Here is an 18,042-nt window from a genome sequence, read left to right as displayed (position 1 = left end):
AGCACAGAATAGTAAAGGAGAATGCCAGACAATTTCAAGCTCATAGGTTTCTATAAATAACAATAAATAGATGGTATATATACAGACTCCATGCTCCTATCCCCGTTCATATTCGATGCTGTACCGTGCTGTCAGCTGGTAATTCATGGGTGAAGTGCGTAGGCGACCCTCCCATTTCCCACGGTCCATGCCTCGCAGCGTTATCACCCGGTGCTTCGACCGGTGCATATCCATATTTCGGTGCTTCTTCTGCCGTGATTGTCGACGGTACAGCCTTATTGCTCCTCCGTCTTCTCCAGAGCATGAACCCAGCACCAGCAATGAGAAATGCTCCAGCGACAGCGCCTACTGCCACTCCGGCGGTTGCACCCGTAGATAGCCCAGACGACGGCTCCTTTGTCGACGAAGCAGTTGCCGCAGTCGTCTCCGTCTCACTTGCTTCGCTGGCCTTTGTCTTGGTGTTCGGTTTGTTTGTTCGCGTACCCGTTGGCGCTGACGTTGTTGCGGACGAGGGATCGGTGATGTTGAATGTATGACTCGCAAAAAGCGCCCCTGTGTCGCCAGTCTTGAAAAGCCAGAGACTAAAAGAGTTTCCGTCCGCGGGGTCGATGCCTTGATATGATGCGATCCATATGTACTCCTTCGATTTGCTGTTTGCTGAAACACGGGTCAACCAACAGTCCACCACTGACTTTCAATAGGCTTACATTGCAGGTTGTATCTCTTCCCAGTATCGGTTTGCCACATCGTAAGATCAGTAAACTCCGCATCCGTCTCCCAAGTGATCTTGATCTCCTCCCCCAGCTTATAGTGAGGGTTATTTATGCTAGAGTCGCTCGGTGGCGGGTTCGTGAATGCAGCGGTCACCACGTGATGGAAGGATAGAAATGCCAGTATGGCAAGCAATCGTCGAGTCGCCATCTTTCACGTTATAATAACGCAACTCTATGGTGCGGAAGAGAAAAGGGAGCGAAGAAAAGACGACACGCGACACAAAGGATTATTACATCTTATAGCTTACTTGTCGATCCTCCAAGTGGTGGACGCAATGGATGCATTACAGGGATCGACATCCTGCAAGTGTCCTTAATTAAGAAGCGGGAATGAGCCTCGCCATTCATCTAGTCTCCGCTAGTAAGTGGCTTGGTGTGTTAGACAGATATTGGCCCCCGTTGTCAACAGGCTGTGTAGACGGGACTTATTGCGGATTAAACCATCCTCAAATGAAGTTTGTATAATTTGTGGCATGCGGGGATCTTTGAGATACAAACTTTTCGGTGGTTATTACAGCAAACTTTCAAAGCGTCCTTCACATAGTCGCCGAAATCAGAATCTTCACCAGGAGACAACAAGTCATCAACATGGACCATCCCTGGAAAGGTGGTAGTGAGATGATCACTAAATGGCCCAGTCCAATGAGAGGCCCGCCTCCTTCAGTGCCTCAGCCCCTTGGTTTCAAGGCACTAGGATCGACAACCCTTTCACAGATGTTTCATCTCACTCAGCTCACATTACCGAGTGTTATCAAGATTTGAAGGTTTGTCCTGCTGTAACCTCCTGACCTTCTGTAGGCGGAGGTAATTAAACATTTGGTAGTACTAGCAACGCTCAGACAAGTGTCGAGTCTCTCACTTTCCCCCTCGTAACATCTCGCATTCATGTCTCACTTGTTATCAGTAATGCGGGCGAAGTTGGGGGATCTGACTTAGCGCTTGTGTGATTGGCTCTCGTCATCCCTGTTGCGATCCTTCTCGGTCCCGAGACTTGGAAACATTGGTATTTGACCAAGTACGCTGCACCTACTATCAAATACGACAGGCTTCATGGCACGTTAGGTTTCTATCTCATTTTCCAACGCAGCAGAATGCTTCACATTGTTATTGGAAAGGATTCCTGTGCCCGGAGATGAGTGAAGTTACATGATTCTGGGAGTCCAGAGCCTCCAACTGTTGAAACGATCGACTTCAGCTAACCGTATCGGGTTAGCATCACTTGCATCGCCGTCCTGAGTTATTTCCGGAACAAACTCAGCCTCTTTCGGACTCTCATTATCGCTGCGGATCATTCACTGGTGGCGTCCTTTACCTAGCCATTACTATCTCTTTGTCTATATCCTTAGTGCTGTTGCCTTGGGTAGGTAACAAGCTTTACATGTCTAACCCAAACACCTCGCATTCTCCCCTATCAAGGCTACGTCTATCTCTTAGTTGAATACCCTAAACACCAGAGGATTCATGGATGTGTCTCAACTCAGGTTTGTTTACGGCCTTTTTTATTTTCAAAGTTGCTGTAACGTTGCTGAAAGATTGAAAATTAGAATCACGGCATAGTTCTCAACACTGTGGTACTACATGATGCGCTCCATGAGGGGGTATGTTTTTCAATGCAGTCAGCAACATACACGCATGCTACAAGAAACACCATAGCACGCGATAAGTGGGAGGGTGGCTAGGAAGACTAAGGCTCAACCCCGTCGAATGTTTCTTTCGAAAGCCTTGTTCCCTTCCTTTGTGGCTCCGCAGAACCAGCCGAGCAGAAAAGATACAATGTCCGGAGACATCGATCATCATCCAGAAATTCATAGCTGGCTTAAACTTCAACACAGCACTCCAGAGACCAGATACAGCTGTATCAACAGCCGTAGCTGCCAAACATGAGTACCGGGGTATTCCATTCATCATTTACCATTGAGGCGGTTAGTCTGACAAGCATGGGGCGAGGCACTGATCGTTTGGGTTCGTTGGCTCTCGAGGCCTGGGAACTCAACGAACCGCAAACTGAATGACGCAACTTGATCACAGCGGAGGCATCGGACTTCATGCATAGAGTGTTCAATACTTTTGATCATCATTGGCCATTAATTCGGTAATCTATAGCATAAGCACGGGAGACTCGTCCGTTCCGAGTATCCGAAAAAGCCGGGCCATAAAATCGACGGACCCTCTTGTTCTCCGATATCCGTCAACAAGCTACTTTACGTGGCAATTGACTCAGGGCGGAGATAAGATACGAGCCGGTGAATAAACAAGACGTTCACGAGCTTGCATGCAACGTCACAAAGTCAAAAATAAGAGAATGATGGCAGGAAGACTAGTACAATTCTTTGATCAAACTGGATAAAGCACAAGATCTTTATCCAAACCTGGAGTTATGTCAACAACTGAATGATGTCAGTCTCAGGCTCCGATTGGCCCCGAGCTCATGCGAAAGCCCGCCTAAACTCCGCGGATATGGTGGGGGCAAGTAGCTTAGGAGGCTTAGCTTACCTGCATAAGCAGAAGCTATCTATGAGGTGGAACTGAATTTTTGATCTCAGCATTACCAGTGGTTTTTTCTCTCACTCAACCTCAAAAACCTCTCACTTCCTATATCCAAGCTTCATTCTTACGGACTATCTTCAATCTGCATGTTATCATCACAAAATCTAAAGCGGATGGTCCCATCTCGCCTGTCAGCATCAGGGTAAACGCCACAAAGAGGGGCTCAAGATCCCTCATTCAGCCTAAGACGTCAGCATTCGAGGCTCAGCATCAATTCGCACGTATATCACCAGAATAGCCTTCCATCGCAATCTCACCTAGTCAATTAGACTCTACGCATTAATCACAATGAGTCGTTTAGCGGGTTGGTTCCGATCTGGAACCGCGACGCCCGCCACTGAGGCCAACAGCGATGCCGGTTCAATCACCACCAAGGATACCATGGCCCGAGAGATGGAGGACATTGACGACGCCATGGCATCTTGCGGTCTCATCATGAACGACGATATTGACGGAGCATGGGAGAAGCTGCAGACAGGAGACTCGTCCTTTCACCAGCTAGGCCTGGCAGTCACCATCTTCATGCGCTCCGTGCTGGGCTTTGAAAAAGCCGTTATGACCGAAACTACCACCAAGCTCGATGAGTGTGAAGCCAAGGCCTGGGCGGATTACAAAAAGGCTCAGAAGCATGGCAAGGCTCGTGCGGGGAGTAAATTGTATCCTCCTGGCACAGAATTCGAGCTCGTTCGTGCGGAGACGCAGCTCATGGGCGCTGTGGTGGGTGTTTTGCATGAGAGTCTCATTGACGCGATGAAGAGTTTTCTTAAGCTTCGAAAGGCGTTCATGACGCTTGATGCGATTATTGAGGCTGAGGCGAAAACACTCAAGGATATGCCTCAATCAACTTCAGAGGCATCGCTGTCCGCTAAGCCTGTTACCGAATTGAATAAGAGCATGGAAAAGCTTGATATTGAATCAGCTTCTGGAACACAGACTCCTGCGAACGGAGATTCTTCAAGCTCGTCAACCACTGAAGATGAAAAGATTGATGAAGGTGCACCTCTGCGTGAGGCTCGATCGAAGCCTACAGAGTCCGACTCTGTTCTTCTTGAAAACCCTCTCGACATCTTTGTCCACTCCGGGGCCAACATGTGTTTTGGTATGATCCTTCTCATGTTGACCCTAGTTCCTCCCGCTTTCACTCGTCTTCTGTCCGTCGTCGGGTTCCGTGGTGATCGTGAGCGCGGCGTTCGTATGCTCTGGCGCTCCACTGCTTACGCCAACGTCAACGGTGCCATTGCCGGTCTTGTCCTGCTATCTTACTACAACGCTCTCCTCGGCGCAGTCGACATTCTCCCCGATGCAAAAGATTTTGACGAGGGCGCTGAAATCGTCGGGCCTCCACGAGAAAAATGCGAGAAGCTCCTCGCATCGATGCGCTCTCGATACCCCGACTCGCGACTCTGGCTCATTGAAGAGGCGCGCCTACACAGCAATGAGCGTGATCTCCCCAAAGCCGTTGAAGTCCTCACCACCGGCGGCGAGTCCAAGATGAAGCAGGTTACCGCACTCAACAACTTTGAACTCTCGCTCAATTCAATGGCCATTCAGGACTGGCCTCTTATGCGCGACTCTTTCATGCGATGCCTCGAGCTTAACGACTGGAGTCACGCACTGTACTACTACATGGCAGGCATCGCATCCGTCGAACTCTACCGCGACGCCGTTGCCGCGGGAGACAAGGATGAGGCGCGCCGCCAAAAAGTCAAAGCGGAAGAATACCTGCGCAAGGCGCCAGGTGTAGCGGGTAAAAAGCGCTTCATGGCGCGCCAGTTGCCGTTCGAGGTGTTTGTCCAGCGAAAGATACAGAAGTGGGAAGACCGCGCTAAGAGCTTTGGCGTCGATCTCGCTGATGCGATTGGGCCCAGTCCCGCGTTGGAAATGAGTTACATGTGGAACACCATCAAGCGCATGGGGCCCGCTGAGCTAGAGAAAGCAGCTGGGGGGATCAGTTGGGACAGATGTACTGCTAAGACGGAGGTTGTGGATAAGATCAAGGCTGAGGTTGATGAGATGGGAGCCTGGGCGCTCATCAGCGCCTCGTTATTCCGCAATCAGAAACAGTTCGTCGAAGCGAGGGAATTGTTGGAGACGCATGTCTTTAAGTTTGACCGGTAAGTTCAAGTTTCACATTTCACATTGCTCCGTCTAACAAGGTCAGTCTCGCATTTAAGGGCCCGACCAAGGATGACTACGTCCTCGCCGCAGCAGTGTACGAAAAAGGCGCCATCGCATGGTCAGAGTGCTGCAATCCTCCCGAGGGCACACCGGATGAGATCGCGGCGTACAGACGAGAAAAGTACGACGAGTGTGTGAAGCAAATGGATGTCGCCAAGGTATGGGAGACCTTTGTGCTGGACACTAGAATTGGCATGAGAGTACAGAGCGGCATTGAGACGCTCAGCTGGTTTGCGAAGAAGATGGGATATAAATAGATGGAACAAGCAATGGGACGGATGGGAGTTTGTACACTTAGATGGCTGCACGTTATTTGCTGGGAAACGACTTTAATGTCAATCGGAAGAATGGCTCATTCAATTGCCGGCGCGTTTTGCTCTCAGTCGCGAACTCCTCCTCTTACCGTCATCGTCCCCATTCGTTAATTTGTCAATCCCTCCCTGAAGAGCACTCACACCGCTATTCAACTTGTCCGCCGACCTCTCTTTGACGTTATGTTTGTCCGCCTCAGCCCTCACATCATCGAGTACATCCCTCCCCTTTCCCGTATCATTCGCCCAGTCCAGAACTCCCCAGGCACCGAAATTGCAATCGCCTCCGCTCGCGTAATGAATTGCTCTGCGACGCGTCATGCCACCCATGATAATGCCAGGGACGACAGTGTACCCTGACGTGGTGATTGTCTCTTCAACCGTGCAGAGCGCAAGGAAGAGGAAGTACGTTACCATGTGAGGGCGCAGGGCGATGGCTGGAAGGTACATAGGGAAGAAATGATGCAGAAGAAAGGGGACGGGGTGATCTGCAAATACGAGAAGACTGTACGGCGCTGCTGATCGTGCGTGACTGAAGCGTCTGTGAAGCTTGCCAATTGCGCCGCTGGAGTGAAGAAGATTGCGATGAATGTAATAAGCCAACACCTCACGCCCCGTCATCATAAGCACGATATGTTTCGCCAACTGCCACGGCAGAGGCAGCAACGCCGTCGGATTAAAATCATTCTCACCAACGAGATATGTAAACGCCAAATGCGACGCGCCCTCCAGCAGCGTCACGCACAAGAGGTTCACCAGCACGAGACCCAGCTGTCGCGTAAGCAAGCGCGCATCCCGCGGGGCAAGCGAAGCACGGCCGCCAAATTTGATCGACTCGGCGATGCTTGGCACGCCTGTATCAAAGAGTAACGACACAAGCGACGGGAAGAGAAATAGTATTATGCGCATTGCGAGGGAGCCGATGAGGCGCACGCGGAAGGGCGTGTGGGTTAGGACGAAGGTCGTCCACTGGACGTAGAAGAAGAAGATGTTGAAGGATGTGGACCATGATGCTGAGGCGGGGGAGAGGAGGTAGGATAGTATTGGGAGGGAGAGAAGAACGTCCATTGTTAGTGATGGGTATTAGGTTGTGGCGCAGATGTAGAGTTTTAGATTGGAAATGCCACAAGATGTGTTGCTTAATTTTTGGGGGTTTATTTTAGTGAACGGGCGAGGATTGTTTCATTCGCATGACGCCGCGTTGGTTTTTATCCTGGAAACTGGGGAGATTTGGGATGATAATCTGGGGCTGGGGAATGACGTCGATGTGGCTAATGTGCAGCCAGCCACAAATCTGATTGATGAAGTCTCATGCAGGCAATGAAGAGAACAGCCTAATTGTAGCGATCTCGATGTCATCTCCAACTGGCATCGTCTGACAATATCGGGGGATCTCAATTTTAGACCGGTCGAACCTGTAAACTTGGAGCAACGGCAATTGAGACGATGCTCGATGGACCCGATGCAGGTACCGTACCAACAGATGCAAGGGAGATAAATAAGCACCAGGGCCAGAAAATAATGGCCATGGTTCCATGCTTGGCCATAACAACAAACCAATATCAACAAATAATCTCTCCATCTCTCTTCCCGGTAATTATACAGTCAATTATACTCCCGTGATATGTCACTCAGCGCAGCCTAGCACATTGGATGAAATTGGTCTACTCTAACCCAGACAGCTCCAGTCTAAAACGAACATCCGCTGTGGAGCTGTGGAGTTTCCAGTTAATTGACCCGTCCGTCGCAGATCACAGAACCTCCAGCCAAGTATGTATTCACCAAGACTTCTAGATTTTCCTTCTAGCTTTTGCTAACAGGTTAAAGTTTAAAGGTGAAACTGGCGTTCTAGATGGAGTCATTGGAATGGTGACGAGATGGAATGCTAGATTCGTCGTTGGTTTGGTGCAGGGTCTAGGCTAACGGGAATGGAATAAGCTCCAGGGGAAGAACTTAACTTTCAGGGGTCCAGAGAGTGGACTCAGGGGTGCATTGTCACTGAGGATGGGTGCGCGAGAGAGACACAGCGATAAACAAAACAGAATGAGATCTGTAAATAAGTGTTTCTGTCTTGTTTTTCTTGGTCTAGAGATTGTCACTCTTGGTCATGCGCACTTCCCGTCGGGACGCAGACTCCCGAGTTGGCGATAGCGTCCGTGGCACGTAGAGTGAGGTAAGGTAACCTTCAGCCCCTTGAGGCGTGGTATGTTGAAACCATTCCTCCCCCAGAATCTCGACTTGTCCTTTTCCCATTTCATTCACCTATTCTCGACTGTAGTAGAGTTTAAAAACATAAACAAATTCAGCTGCAATATGAGTCTTGGGCTCTAAGGCTGATTGATTGGCCCACGCTCCCTGTCTTAGCCTCTTGTATTCCCCCCTAGCTTAGCCTTGTCCCCTCTCCCATTTTGTCTTTTCGCTTCTCCTCGTCAACCAACTTCCATTTGCGCGACCACCAAATTATTACCTAGCCCAACCAACCTATCCTTGACGCTGTTGATCTGTCTCCTGTTGTTATCTTTTTCTCTGGCTGGCTTCGTTTCCTTCTTTCTCCCTTCTCTGTCCTTCCACGCGACAAATCGGAAGATAAACCCACTTGGCTCAATCTAATATTCCTAGTACAGCCACCGCGATCCACCATCACCACTTCCACCGAACGAGCTAATATCCCCAGAGAGAGAATCCTCCCTCATCGTGACGCTTTTTTTTACTCGTCCCTTATTCCAAGGGTGAGAAGCCGCGCCACCCTTTGTCTGCGCGAGACACTATCGTCGACCCGCGAGACACAGCATCGTGAACCGCTTGCCTCCCTTGACATCCACTTCTTTTTCGTGACTCAACCTAGAGTCCGTCGCCCTAGCCATGGATTTTGACTCGGCTGATATTCCCCCTATCCCTACGCGCGCCCATAATCACCACGCTCATTCTCGACGACGCTCTCTCCAAGGCCCCTCCTCTTCAAAGCGCAACTCTGGTCTTCCTCCCGCCAGCCCCGAAGTCATCTCCAACCTAATCACCAGCCTCAGCGTCATCTCGAGGCCTGCGACGAACCATTTCGAAGCATCGCCCACGAGCCTGTCACTACCCGCGAGTCCCGGGAACGGTAGCTTTGGTGTGGACTACGGAGCGTTTCATCAGCCTAGCATCGATGACCTGAGACAAGACCCCGTGTCACTCGACGAACTCGCGGCGTTACCTCCTGTCATACGTACCTCGAAACCCCCCAGCGGCTATTCACCTTTGACAGCAACAAAAAGCCCTAGAAGTCCGAGAAGTCCAAGCCGCGAAGGTTCCGGTGGCCTGCGATCCTTTATCCGAAATAGTACATCACGACCGTCGTCAAAAGGATCTTCAGCTGCGTCCAAGAACGATGATGCCCAGAGTATAGGGAACCTTTCGATCGAACGTCGCGGTGCCTCGACCCCCGAACTGAACCACAAGCAATCACACGATAGCTGGGGTAGGAAAACAACAAGGGGTCAAAAGGGCCTTATGTACATGAGTTCCAAGGAGCGTCTGCGGGAGAAGGAAGCCGAGAGGAAGCGGGTTTCGGGCGGAGTCTCGGCTTCATCTTCTGGTGCTCTTCCTGGCGAAAGTGTTCACAGCGGTGGGCGTAGTGATCCATTCTTTGCTGAGACTGCGATCCGTGAAGAGTCACATTACGAGCTACCAATTGAACGCCCGATGGATGCACCTTGTGCTATCCCCGCGCGGAATTCGAGTCTTGCAAAGACGGGTCCGCAGAAGAGATCGAGCGCGAGGAGGTCAAGACGGGAGGACGGTACGACGAATGATGTGATTCCAGAAGGCGAGGAGCACAGAACTCGAGATCGGGAGTCAAGTCGAAGGAACCAGAGTCATTCTGGCCATGTTCAGTCCAGATCATCCACACGATCACCAGTTTATGGCCTCAAGGACGCATCTCCGTCAAAGAGCACCAGCGTGGCGGGCAGAAGTTTCCTCGATGTTAATGACGGCTTCAGCGACGAAGAAGATGAGGGCGCGCCATTTCCTGCTGTGGCTCAAGGTCGAAAGCGGGATCAGAGCAATGACCGCAATGATCGGAGACGATCCGGACGACAGAGCCCAGCACCAAATGAGGCCATCAAAATTAAGCGCAGTAGTTCCCGCCTGAAGCGTTTGTCTGCACCACTGAATCACAAAGTCGACGAACGAGCCCGCGATTCACCCAGTCCCCAACTAGTGCAGAGCCATGCACCTGCTGGTTACGAGCGTCCTCAATCCGCCGACTCTGTCGACGATGCTGTCGAGTCTTATTTATGTTCACCACGTTTATCGCAGAAGATTCGACATCCTCAAACGGGCCGCGTCATATCCTTCTCAGAAGTCGGTGACTCTGAAGGTTCTGCAGTCTTTTGCTGCGTTGGGATGGGATTGACGAGATACATCACCGCCTTTTATGATGAGCTGGCACTGACGTTGAAGCTGCGGCTTATTACCCCGGATCGACCGGGTGTTGGCGACAGCGAGCCTTATTCTGATGGCACTGCTACGCCGCTGAGTTGGCCAGGTAAATTATGTTCTTCAATTGAGAATTACGCGCTAACTGTTGCAGATGATGTTTATGCTATTTGCCAGACCCTCAAGATCACCAAGTTCTCTATTCTCGCTCACTCCGCCGGCGCCATTTATGCACTTGCTACAGCCCTTCGAATGCCTCAGCATATCCGCGGTCGAATACACCTCCTTGCGCCCTGGATCCCTCCATCCCAAATGAACGTCTTCGGTACCTCACAAACTCTCCCTCCAACCAACGCTATCCCTACTTCTCAACGAATTCTCAGAGCCTTGCCGACGCCCATACTGAAAGCTGCAAACAGTAGCTTCATGACCGCGACGAGCAGTTCAATCACTAGTTCATTACCCAAAACACCACGGCGAGGAAAGCGCAAGAATAATGGCGGGCGAGACAGCACAGCTAGTTCGCGTAACGTTACGCCGAGCTTGGATAAAGAGAACGTGTATAACAAATCACCGGGTCACGGCGACACGGAATTGGAACCTCCCAATGCTTCCGAGAACATGGACAGAATGAGCATTCCACAAGGCACAAGAGGCGACTCGGACATCATCGCAGCCGCAGCGGACGCCATGGCAGATAAGGAACGCCAAATGACCTACGATCTCCGATTAACCCACGCCATCTGGGAACTCGCCACAACAGGCGCAAACCCAGCCGTCGACCTCCTCGTCTGCCTCGAGCGCCGTCACACAATCGGCTTCCGCTACGTCGACATCACGAGACCCGTCGTCATCCACCACGGCAGCAGAGATACCCGCGTCCCCGTCGATAATGTAAAATGGCTCGGCAAGACGATGCGACGCTGTGAAGTTCGTGTTCTCGAGGGTGAAGGCCACGGCCTGATGGCTAGCGCGAGTGTTATGGGCTCTGTGCTCATGGAGATGAGTAAAGAGTGGGAGGATTGGATGAAGGTCACCGGTGCAGATGGGAGGAAAGATCGCGAGAGGGGACGACGAGGGACGCTCGTGCGATAAGAGTGATATTTTGACATACTTGTCCGATACCCCAGAGAGACGGGCTTCATGCTTGGTTTGGTTGAGGGACCAAGGTTGGAGTATGACATCTCGTTTGTTTCTTATATAACATTAATCTCGAGGACTGCTATGTCCCATGTAATGTCTTTTACATATCAACGCTTAATGATAGCTTCGCTCAATGATACCTCGACGCTTCTACTTTAGTTAAATTAAATCATCCCTCCGCAAGCATCCTCGTCCAATCAAACTTGCGCCATCCCTTCTTGAAGCCCTCCACTCTAGGATCGCCCCTCATCCACCGCCCTTGCTTCTTCATAACATGCGGCTCTGCATCAACAATACCCCCCAGGACCTCACGCGCGAAAAGATCGCCCTTTGGCCAACGACCCGCATCTTCAACAACATGGCCCAATCCGCCATCTAGCGTAAACCACACGTGAAAATACGGCATCTCCTTCGCGATAGAGCGTCTAAATGCGGAACGGCCCATGCCGTCGCGCGCTTTTGCGCCTGTGTCGATGATTTTGCGATGCTGACTCCACTCCTCGTCGGATGAAAGGAACGCCTCTTTGAAGTACGCAGGAGCCGTGGCGCCTTCTTCGTAGGGTATCGGGACAGCGACCATGGCTGCGTGCATGCGCCGATGGGGCTGCGCTGCGTTTTCGTAGAATACGACCTCGCGACCTTGTTCGTGATACATTCGTGTCAAGCTCTTCATGAAGTTGCGTATCTCCTCCCATTCATCGTCGTCGCACTCTAAGAGATTCGCGCGGTGTGCGAGAGGGACGATGACGGCGCCACCAGGTGAGATCTCGGGCTCGGTTGCAAGGGTGAGGAAAGCGCGTGTTCCGAGGGCGATGACGGGTGCGAGGGGCGGTTGGTTCTTGTCTTCGTGGTGGCACAGGGGACAATTGTCGAGAGCGCGTGACATTTTCTGGAACTCGGATACGGCCATGTTCTTGAGGTTGATGTCGGATTTGTGCAGGCGCTTGGCGAGCTTTTCGGCGTTTTCGTCCATGTAATCCAGATCATTATCGAATTTGCCGTCTTTTGCAATGCGTTCCGCTAGACGGAGGCCCTCGCCGCCAGCTTGGTTCTTTGTACGACGTTCCTCACGGACCATGTCGTCAATCGTCATTTCTGTATTCTCTTCGACGTTTCCGCGCTCGCGACCGCGTTTGTTGGTGATGGCTTTGGCTTCGTTACGCGTGCCGGCGAGCTGTCGATTGTCCATTACGCTGAGAACGACGGCTTCGGGGTTGGATTGGGCCGTAGCGAACATTGCTGCGGCTTTGTTGTATTCTTCTTCGAGCTGTGCGGCATTCGGGGCGCGGCGGAGTTTTGCTTTCATCATTTGCGCGCGGAGACGGTTGAGAGCAGATTGGTCCATCACGGGAGTTGATTGGGGACGCGTGTCGGGAATAATCGTTCCTTGTTCAGGCTCGGGAGGTGGTGAATCTTTGCGCTGGTTCTTGATCCTCTCACGGTAGAGGTCGCCGGTTGGCTTGTCGTGGCCCTTGTAGTCTTTACCGTAGATCTTGCGTCGTTCCATCTCTTCCTTCTCTTCCCGCGCGTCATCGAAATATCGCAGGTCGCCGAAACGTTCCGTGGCGACATCTTCAATTGGTCGGCCGCTTTCTTCAGCTGCTGTGTAGACAGCTTTGAGCTTTGTCATTCGCCATGAAGATCCAGCATCGCCGAAAGTGTAGTTTACAGTTGGTTCGGCCGGAATGTCTAGTTCATCGATGGACTTGCCCTCATTGATGTCGTTGATGTGAGTGTTGATCTCGCGCTTGGACACGACACGCTTTGGCTCGGGTTTTGGAGGTGGTGACTTGTTCTTGTCGGGTCGGTGGATGTAGTCGACCTCAATGGAGGAGGGAGCTGTCATCCAAGAGTCTCGCTGGAGGGACTTCGATCGATCGACTGGGTCTTGGCTTGCTGGCTTCTCTTCATCGGGAATGGGGAGATCTTCTTTGGGGTCTGTCGTCTTACGATGCCGGTCGTCGCCGTGTCGTCGCGATCGGTGGCTATCTTGGTCGTCGCGTGAATGGCGCGAGCGCTTACTCCGGTGGCCATCATCTTCGTCGTCATTTCTCCGACGATGGCGATGTCTATGTCCGTCTCCATCTCTGTCTCTGTCTCTTTCGCGCTCCGAGTCGTGTCGGTGATGATGCCTGTGCTTGCGATGTCGCTTTTCGTCGTGGTCGCGTTCTGCGCGCTCCCTCTCGGCCTTCTCAGCGGCCAGCGACTTCTCAAACTCGTCTAGGCCGTCCATTTTGAAGGGAAGATACAGGGCCGTGGATAGAGCACAATTGGAGTGTTGATGGAGAAAGTATTGGTTGGATGGACTGAGCTGTTACGTCAGGAGCGAAAAGCTCAAAGTGGGGCCATCTAGAGCTCAGGCCATGACGAAAGTTTCAGAAGTAAGGCACCCTAGAGTGACTTCAGCTAGGAAATTCTTTTTATATGCGATACTGGCAGTTCATCTTTGGCAGAGCTATTAAAGATTTCATGTGAGAGTTGATCTTAATTACTTGATTTTTTTGTCTTGTTTTTTCGTTTGAGGTGCGGATTGCTCTGATGTACAACGGCAACAACTAACAGTTTCTCAAGATGCAGCGCGCTGGTATCACGAATAAGAGTTTATCCCAAAGTAGTCAGCAAGATATCTGAGGTAAATAAAAAGAAAACAAAGGGTATTGATTGAATCCAATAATTAGGTATGCACAGAAACATTGCTAAACAAAATATATCCCGTCATTTCACTGACGTAGGTACCTTCTGAACCAGCCATGACTTGTAGTGATCATCCAACGTCTCGCTCAGAGGCCGATACACTATCCCAAGTTCCTTGATCCCACGCTCATTGCCAACCGTAAACCGAACCCCAAGATTCGCCCGCATCCACTTCTGTGTCAGCCCAAACAGAGGCCCGACGACCCGAACCAGTATATTCGGTAGCGTGTGACGCGGAAGAGCCCAGCGGCGTTTCGCTTGAGGCCGTATCTGGTTTGAGATATCCACAAATCTCACCATCTCTCTATCACAGACGATGTATCGCCCCTGGGCAGTCTCTGTCTCTGCTGCCCTGATATGCGCCGTAGCAACCTCCCTCACGTCAACAGTGCAGAAACTCAGATCAGGCACGCCGAACCAAAGCTGTCCGCTGAATAGTTCGTCGAGCAAGAAAAGACTTCCAGAATCTGATCCTGCTGTGAGGGAGGGACCCAGAACTAGTCCGGGGCAGATGACTACCATGTCCCAGCGTGACTGGGCCTTTTGAATTTTCCAGGCTTCTTTCTCGGCGACGACTTTTGAATAGTGATATGGATTGTGGGTAACAGAGCTTGATTCGTTGAAGTAGCTCTCAGCCAAGATGTTGTCCTTCATGCTCTTCACATCGATGTAGTCTCCGAAGATAGCACCGACTGAAACATGTTAATAATTGAAGGTCTGTAGAGATTAGCTGCTTACTCGTTGATGTCAAAACCACCCGCTTGACACCTTCAGTGCTGTTCACGCTGTTCAAGACATTTCGCGTTCCTTGCAATGCAGGATCTACCATGTCCTTCTGTCCATCCTTGATCTTCTCAGCCATCAAAAACGGAGAAGCGACATGATGAACTACCGAGCAGTCTTTCATAGCAGGTTCAAACGAACCTGGCTTGAGAAGATCTGCTTCAAATAGGTCTAGCTTTCTGGGGTATTTCTCTTGCAAATTTTGTAGCGGTTGGACTTTACGCGTGTTGCTCAAGTCGCGTACGGTAGTGTGCACGTTATATCCGGCTTGCAGGAGCTGATTGACGAGATGGATGGCGATAAAGCCACTGCCGCCGGTGACCATGTGTGTATCTGATGCCATGATTTCGAATTATGCGCTATGGATGTCAAAGAAATGTTTATTATATGCTTGTCGCTGATGTGGATCTATAGAGATTTATAAACAGATTGAGAACTGGTGTTTCTCGGGCTCCGCGGGCGTCGGTGGATATGTCGGCATTCTTATCCTGAATTTACGTGGTATCGACGAGTTGACCAGGGACTATAAAGAACCTACCCCGCAACTTTAAAGTCGATCTGATAGTGACTTGAATGAAATTAACATCAAGACCGGTGCCCGCGGGCCGAAAGATAGTCGCTCCTTGGGTTCAAGTTGTAGATAATGGTTACTTCTGTGAACCTTATGATTCTTGCTGCAGTTTTACTATAATGGACGACTGGGTAGGCGCTCATAAAGGATGAACTTGTAAGCTGTAACAATGAGGGAGTGTTGCGCAAATCAACTACGTTTGATGCAAGAGTTGATCAAGATCGATTCACAAGATATCAGTCACAACCTTTGTCCAATGACATGCCGGGTCTCCCAGTATGAACTCAACCCCATGACCTCAAATCCCTTTCTGCAGCCTCACTAAACTGCATCAGGCAATCCGACCTTATCACCCCATATCTCCTCCCAAGACCGCCAAGCTTTCAATCGCATCCTCTTCAATTCAATTCCTTGTCCCTCTTCACGTGTCTCAGTAGAACCGACCCGCATCTCCAGTTCGCCCCCCCGAGCTATCTCTCTTTAAGGGTTGATCCCGCAAGGATCATGCTCCAATCATCCCCGCAGACCTCGGCCTACTCCGTATGTGGTGAAGGCACAAAAAAAAAGTTACACAAGGGGGACGAGGCAGCGGAATAAAAAACCTCGGCTGCGGTATTTTCTTAATCCTAATTTATCCTTTTTAACCAGGTTCTCTGAAAAGTATCATTTCTCAATTTGGCTGCATTTACTGTGAGCACGCGACATCAGCTGAGATGGCTGCTATTCCCGATCCCGAAAAGGAGTCTAAATCCGAGGCGCCTCAGCTCACCACTGAGGATCAGCTTGGAGTCCAGACTGTCTATGGCGATGAAACGCATAGAAGGCTCAAGGGTCGGCATATTCAACTTATTGGAATTGGAGGAACCATTGGCACAGTTCTTTTCGTATGTAGTTATCTTCAACTCTACGACTGGAGCCTCAACGCAACAATTGATCCAAGGCTAACCTCATTCTCAGGTCCAAATCGGCAAAGGTCTAATGCAAGGCGGTCCAGGAAGTCTTTTCATCGCCTTCTCCTTCTGGTGTCTAATCGTCCTCACAATCACAATGTGCATCGCCGAAATGGTCTCTTACACGCCGATTTCGTCTCCGTTCGTCCGATTTGCCGGCATCTACGTCGACGAAGCTCTCGGTTTTGCTTCCGGCTGGAATTTCTTCATCTTCGAAGCTGCACTGGTACCCTTCGAAGTCACAGCTTGCCACTTTATTCTTCAATTCTGGACCGATGCGATTCCCGTTGGGGCTACTATCGCTGTGATTATTGTGCTGTATGCACTCATCAATCTTATGGCGATCCAGTATTTTGGCGAGACCGAGTTCTGGGCTGCTATTGGAAAAGTCATTTTGATCGTTGGCCTCATCTTCTTTACGTTTATCGTCATGGTTGGTGGGAATCCGCAGAAAGATGCGTTCGGATTTACCTACTGGAAAAGCCCTGGCGCATTCGCGGAACTTTACTACGACGGCGCCTTGGGTAAATTCGTGGGCTTTCTGGCTTGTCTCATCCAAGCAGCCTTCTCCATTGCTGGTCCCGATTATGTCGCCATGGCAGCTGGAGAAGCCGAAAACCCTCGCAAGATTCTGCCCCGGGCTTTCAAGACGGTGTTTTACCGGCTGACCTTCTTCTTCGTGCTTGGATCCCTCTGCGTGGGCATTCTCGTGCCTTACGATGACCCAAACATGATTGCTGCTTTCAGGGACGGCAAGTCCGGAGCCGCTGCTTCGCCATATGTTATCGCCATGGACCGTCTTGGGATCCGGGTTCTGCCGCATATCGTCAACGCCATGATTCTGGTGTCGGCGTTTTCCGCCGGCAACTCCTATGTGTTTTGTGCGACGAGATCTTTGTACGGCCTTGCACTTGAAGGAAAAGCACCGAGGTTTCTGAAAATCTGCACTAAGACTGGTGTTCCTATCTACTGCGTCCTTGTTGTTCTTCTCATCGCTCTGCTATCTTTCCTTCAGCTTTCGAATAGCTCAGCTGTCGTACTGAGCTGGTTCGTCTCTTTGGTCACAGCCTCTCAGCTGATCAACTTTTCCGTCATTTGTCTCACATACCTTTGTTTTTATCGTGCAACAAAGGTGCAGGGATTCGACCGCTCGACCTTGCCTTATCGCGCGTGGTTCATGCCATATGCTGCGTACGTCGGCTTAGTTGCAACCTTCATCATGGTATTTGTTGGAGGATATACTGTTTTCCTGCCAGGAATGTGGGATATTCCAAGCTTCTTGTTCTCGTAAGTATCTTTGTAGATATGATGAGGATACAGCTAACAGCCACAGATACACATCAGTTGGACTATTCCCAGTATTTTATGTCGGATGGAAGATTGCGCACAAAACAAAGATTATTAAGCCAACTGAAATCGATCTACGACATAACTTGGCTCCGATTGAAGAGTACGAGAGAAACTACGTGTCTAAACCGCCAGCGTACGTATATCTGCCTCTTTAAAGAATGATAAAATGCTAATAAACTCAAAGAAACTGGTTTGAGAAGGTTTTGCACTTTTTATTCGGTTAAAGCACACTGTCACACAAGAATACCAAGGATAGGAAGCTGAGATCGGTGAATACAACGGTAGGGTTTGACGACACGATTCAACATTTCTGTATATCT

General features: G+C 50.5%; 7 protein-coding genes; 3 read left to right on the top strand and 4 right to left on the bottom strand.

Moving 5' to 3' along the window:
* Positions 1–106: 106 nt before the first annotated feature.
* FFUJ_09385 (uncharacterized protein) lies at positions 107–921 on the bottom strand (the record flags this gene model as incomplete). XM_023568719.1 has 2 exons in its annotated part: positions 107–657; positions 708–921. The coding sequence occupies 2 exons, from the start codon at positions 919–921 to the stop codon at positions 107–109; spliced, it is 765 nt and encodes a 254-aa protein (XP_023435872.1).
* A 2,687-nt stretch (positions 922–3,608) lies between these two features.
* Positions 3,609–5,755, top strand: FFUJ_09386 (related to Mitochondrial outer membrane protein IML2; the record flags this gene model as incomplete). XM_023568717.1 has 2 exons in its annotated part: positions 3,609–5,434; positions 5,482–5,755. The coding sequence occupies 2 exons, from the start codon at positions 3,609–3,611 to the stop codon at positions 5,753–5,755; spliced, it is 2,100 nt and encodes a 699-aa protein (XP_023435871.1).
* A 99-nt stretch (positions 5,756–5,854) lies between these two features.
* Positions 5,855–6,877, bottom strand: FFUJ_09387 (related to C-4 methyl sterol oxidase; the record flags this gene model as incomplete). The annotated part of the gene is made up of 1 exon (XM_023568716.1): positions 5,855–6,877. One exon carries the CDS (start codon positions 6,875–6,877, stop codon positions 5,855–5,857), a length of 1,023 nt encoding a protein of 340 aa, XP_023435870.1.
* Positions 6,878–8,671: 1,794 nt separating this feature from the next.
* On the top strand, positions 8,672–11,326 carry FFUJ_09388 (uncharacterized protein; the record flags this gene model as incomplete). Its single annotated transcript, XM_023568715.1, has 1 exon — positions 8,672–11,326. One exon carries the CDS (start codon positions 8,672–8,674, stop codon positions 11,324–11,326), a length of 2,655 nt encoding a protein of 884 aa, XP_023435869.1.
* A 217-nt stretch (positions 11,327–11,543) lies between these two features.
* Positions 11,544–13,607, bottom strand: FFUJ_09389 (probable cell cycle control protein cwf19; the record flags this gene model as incomplete). The annotated part of the gene is made up of 1 exon (XM_023568714.1): positions 11,544–13,607. The coding sequence occupies one exon, from the start codon at positions 13,605–13,607 to the stop codon at positions 11,544–11,546; it is 2,064 nt and encodes a 687-aa protein (XP_023435868.1).
* Positions 13,608–14,089: 482 nt separating this feature from the next.
* Positions 14,090–15,194, bottom strand: FFUJ_09390 (related to aldehyde reductase II; the record flags this gene model as incomplete). XM_023568713.1 has 2 exons in its annotated part: positions 14,090–14,760; positions 14,807–15,194. The coding sequence occupies 2 exons, from the start codon at positions 15,192–15,194 to the stop codon at positions 14,090–14,092; spliced, it is 1,059 nt and encodes a 352-aa protein (XP_023435867.1).
* A 941-nt stretch (positions 15,195–16,135) lies between these two features.
* On the top strand, positions 16,136–17,877 carry FFUJ_09391 (probable carnitine transporter; the record flags this gene model as incomplete). XM_023568712.1 has 3 exons in its annotated part: positions 16,136–16,306; positions 16,380–17,659; positions 17,706–17,877. The coding sequence occupies 3 exons, from the start codon at positions 16,136–16,138 to the stop codon at positions 17,875–17,877; spliced, it is 1,623 nt and encodes a 540-aa protein (XP_023435866.1).
* Between the last annotated feature and the right edge of the window lie 165 nt (positions 17,878–18,042).

Source organism: Fusarium fujikuroi, chromosome FFUJ_chr09 (genome assembly GCF_900079805.1).
Source record: "Fusarium fujikuroi IMI 58289 draft genome, chromosome FFUJ_chr09".
Lineage (NCBI taxonomy): Eukaryota > Fungi > Ascomycota > Sordariomycetes > Hypocreales > Nectriaceae > Fusarium > Fusarium fujikuroi.
This window is presented reverse-complemented; position numbering and strand designations above follow the sequence as displayed.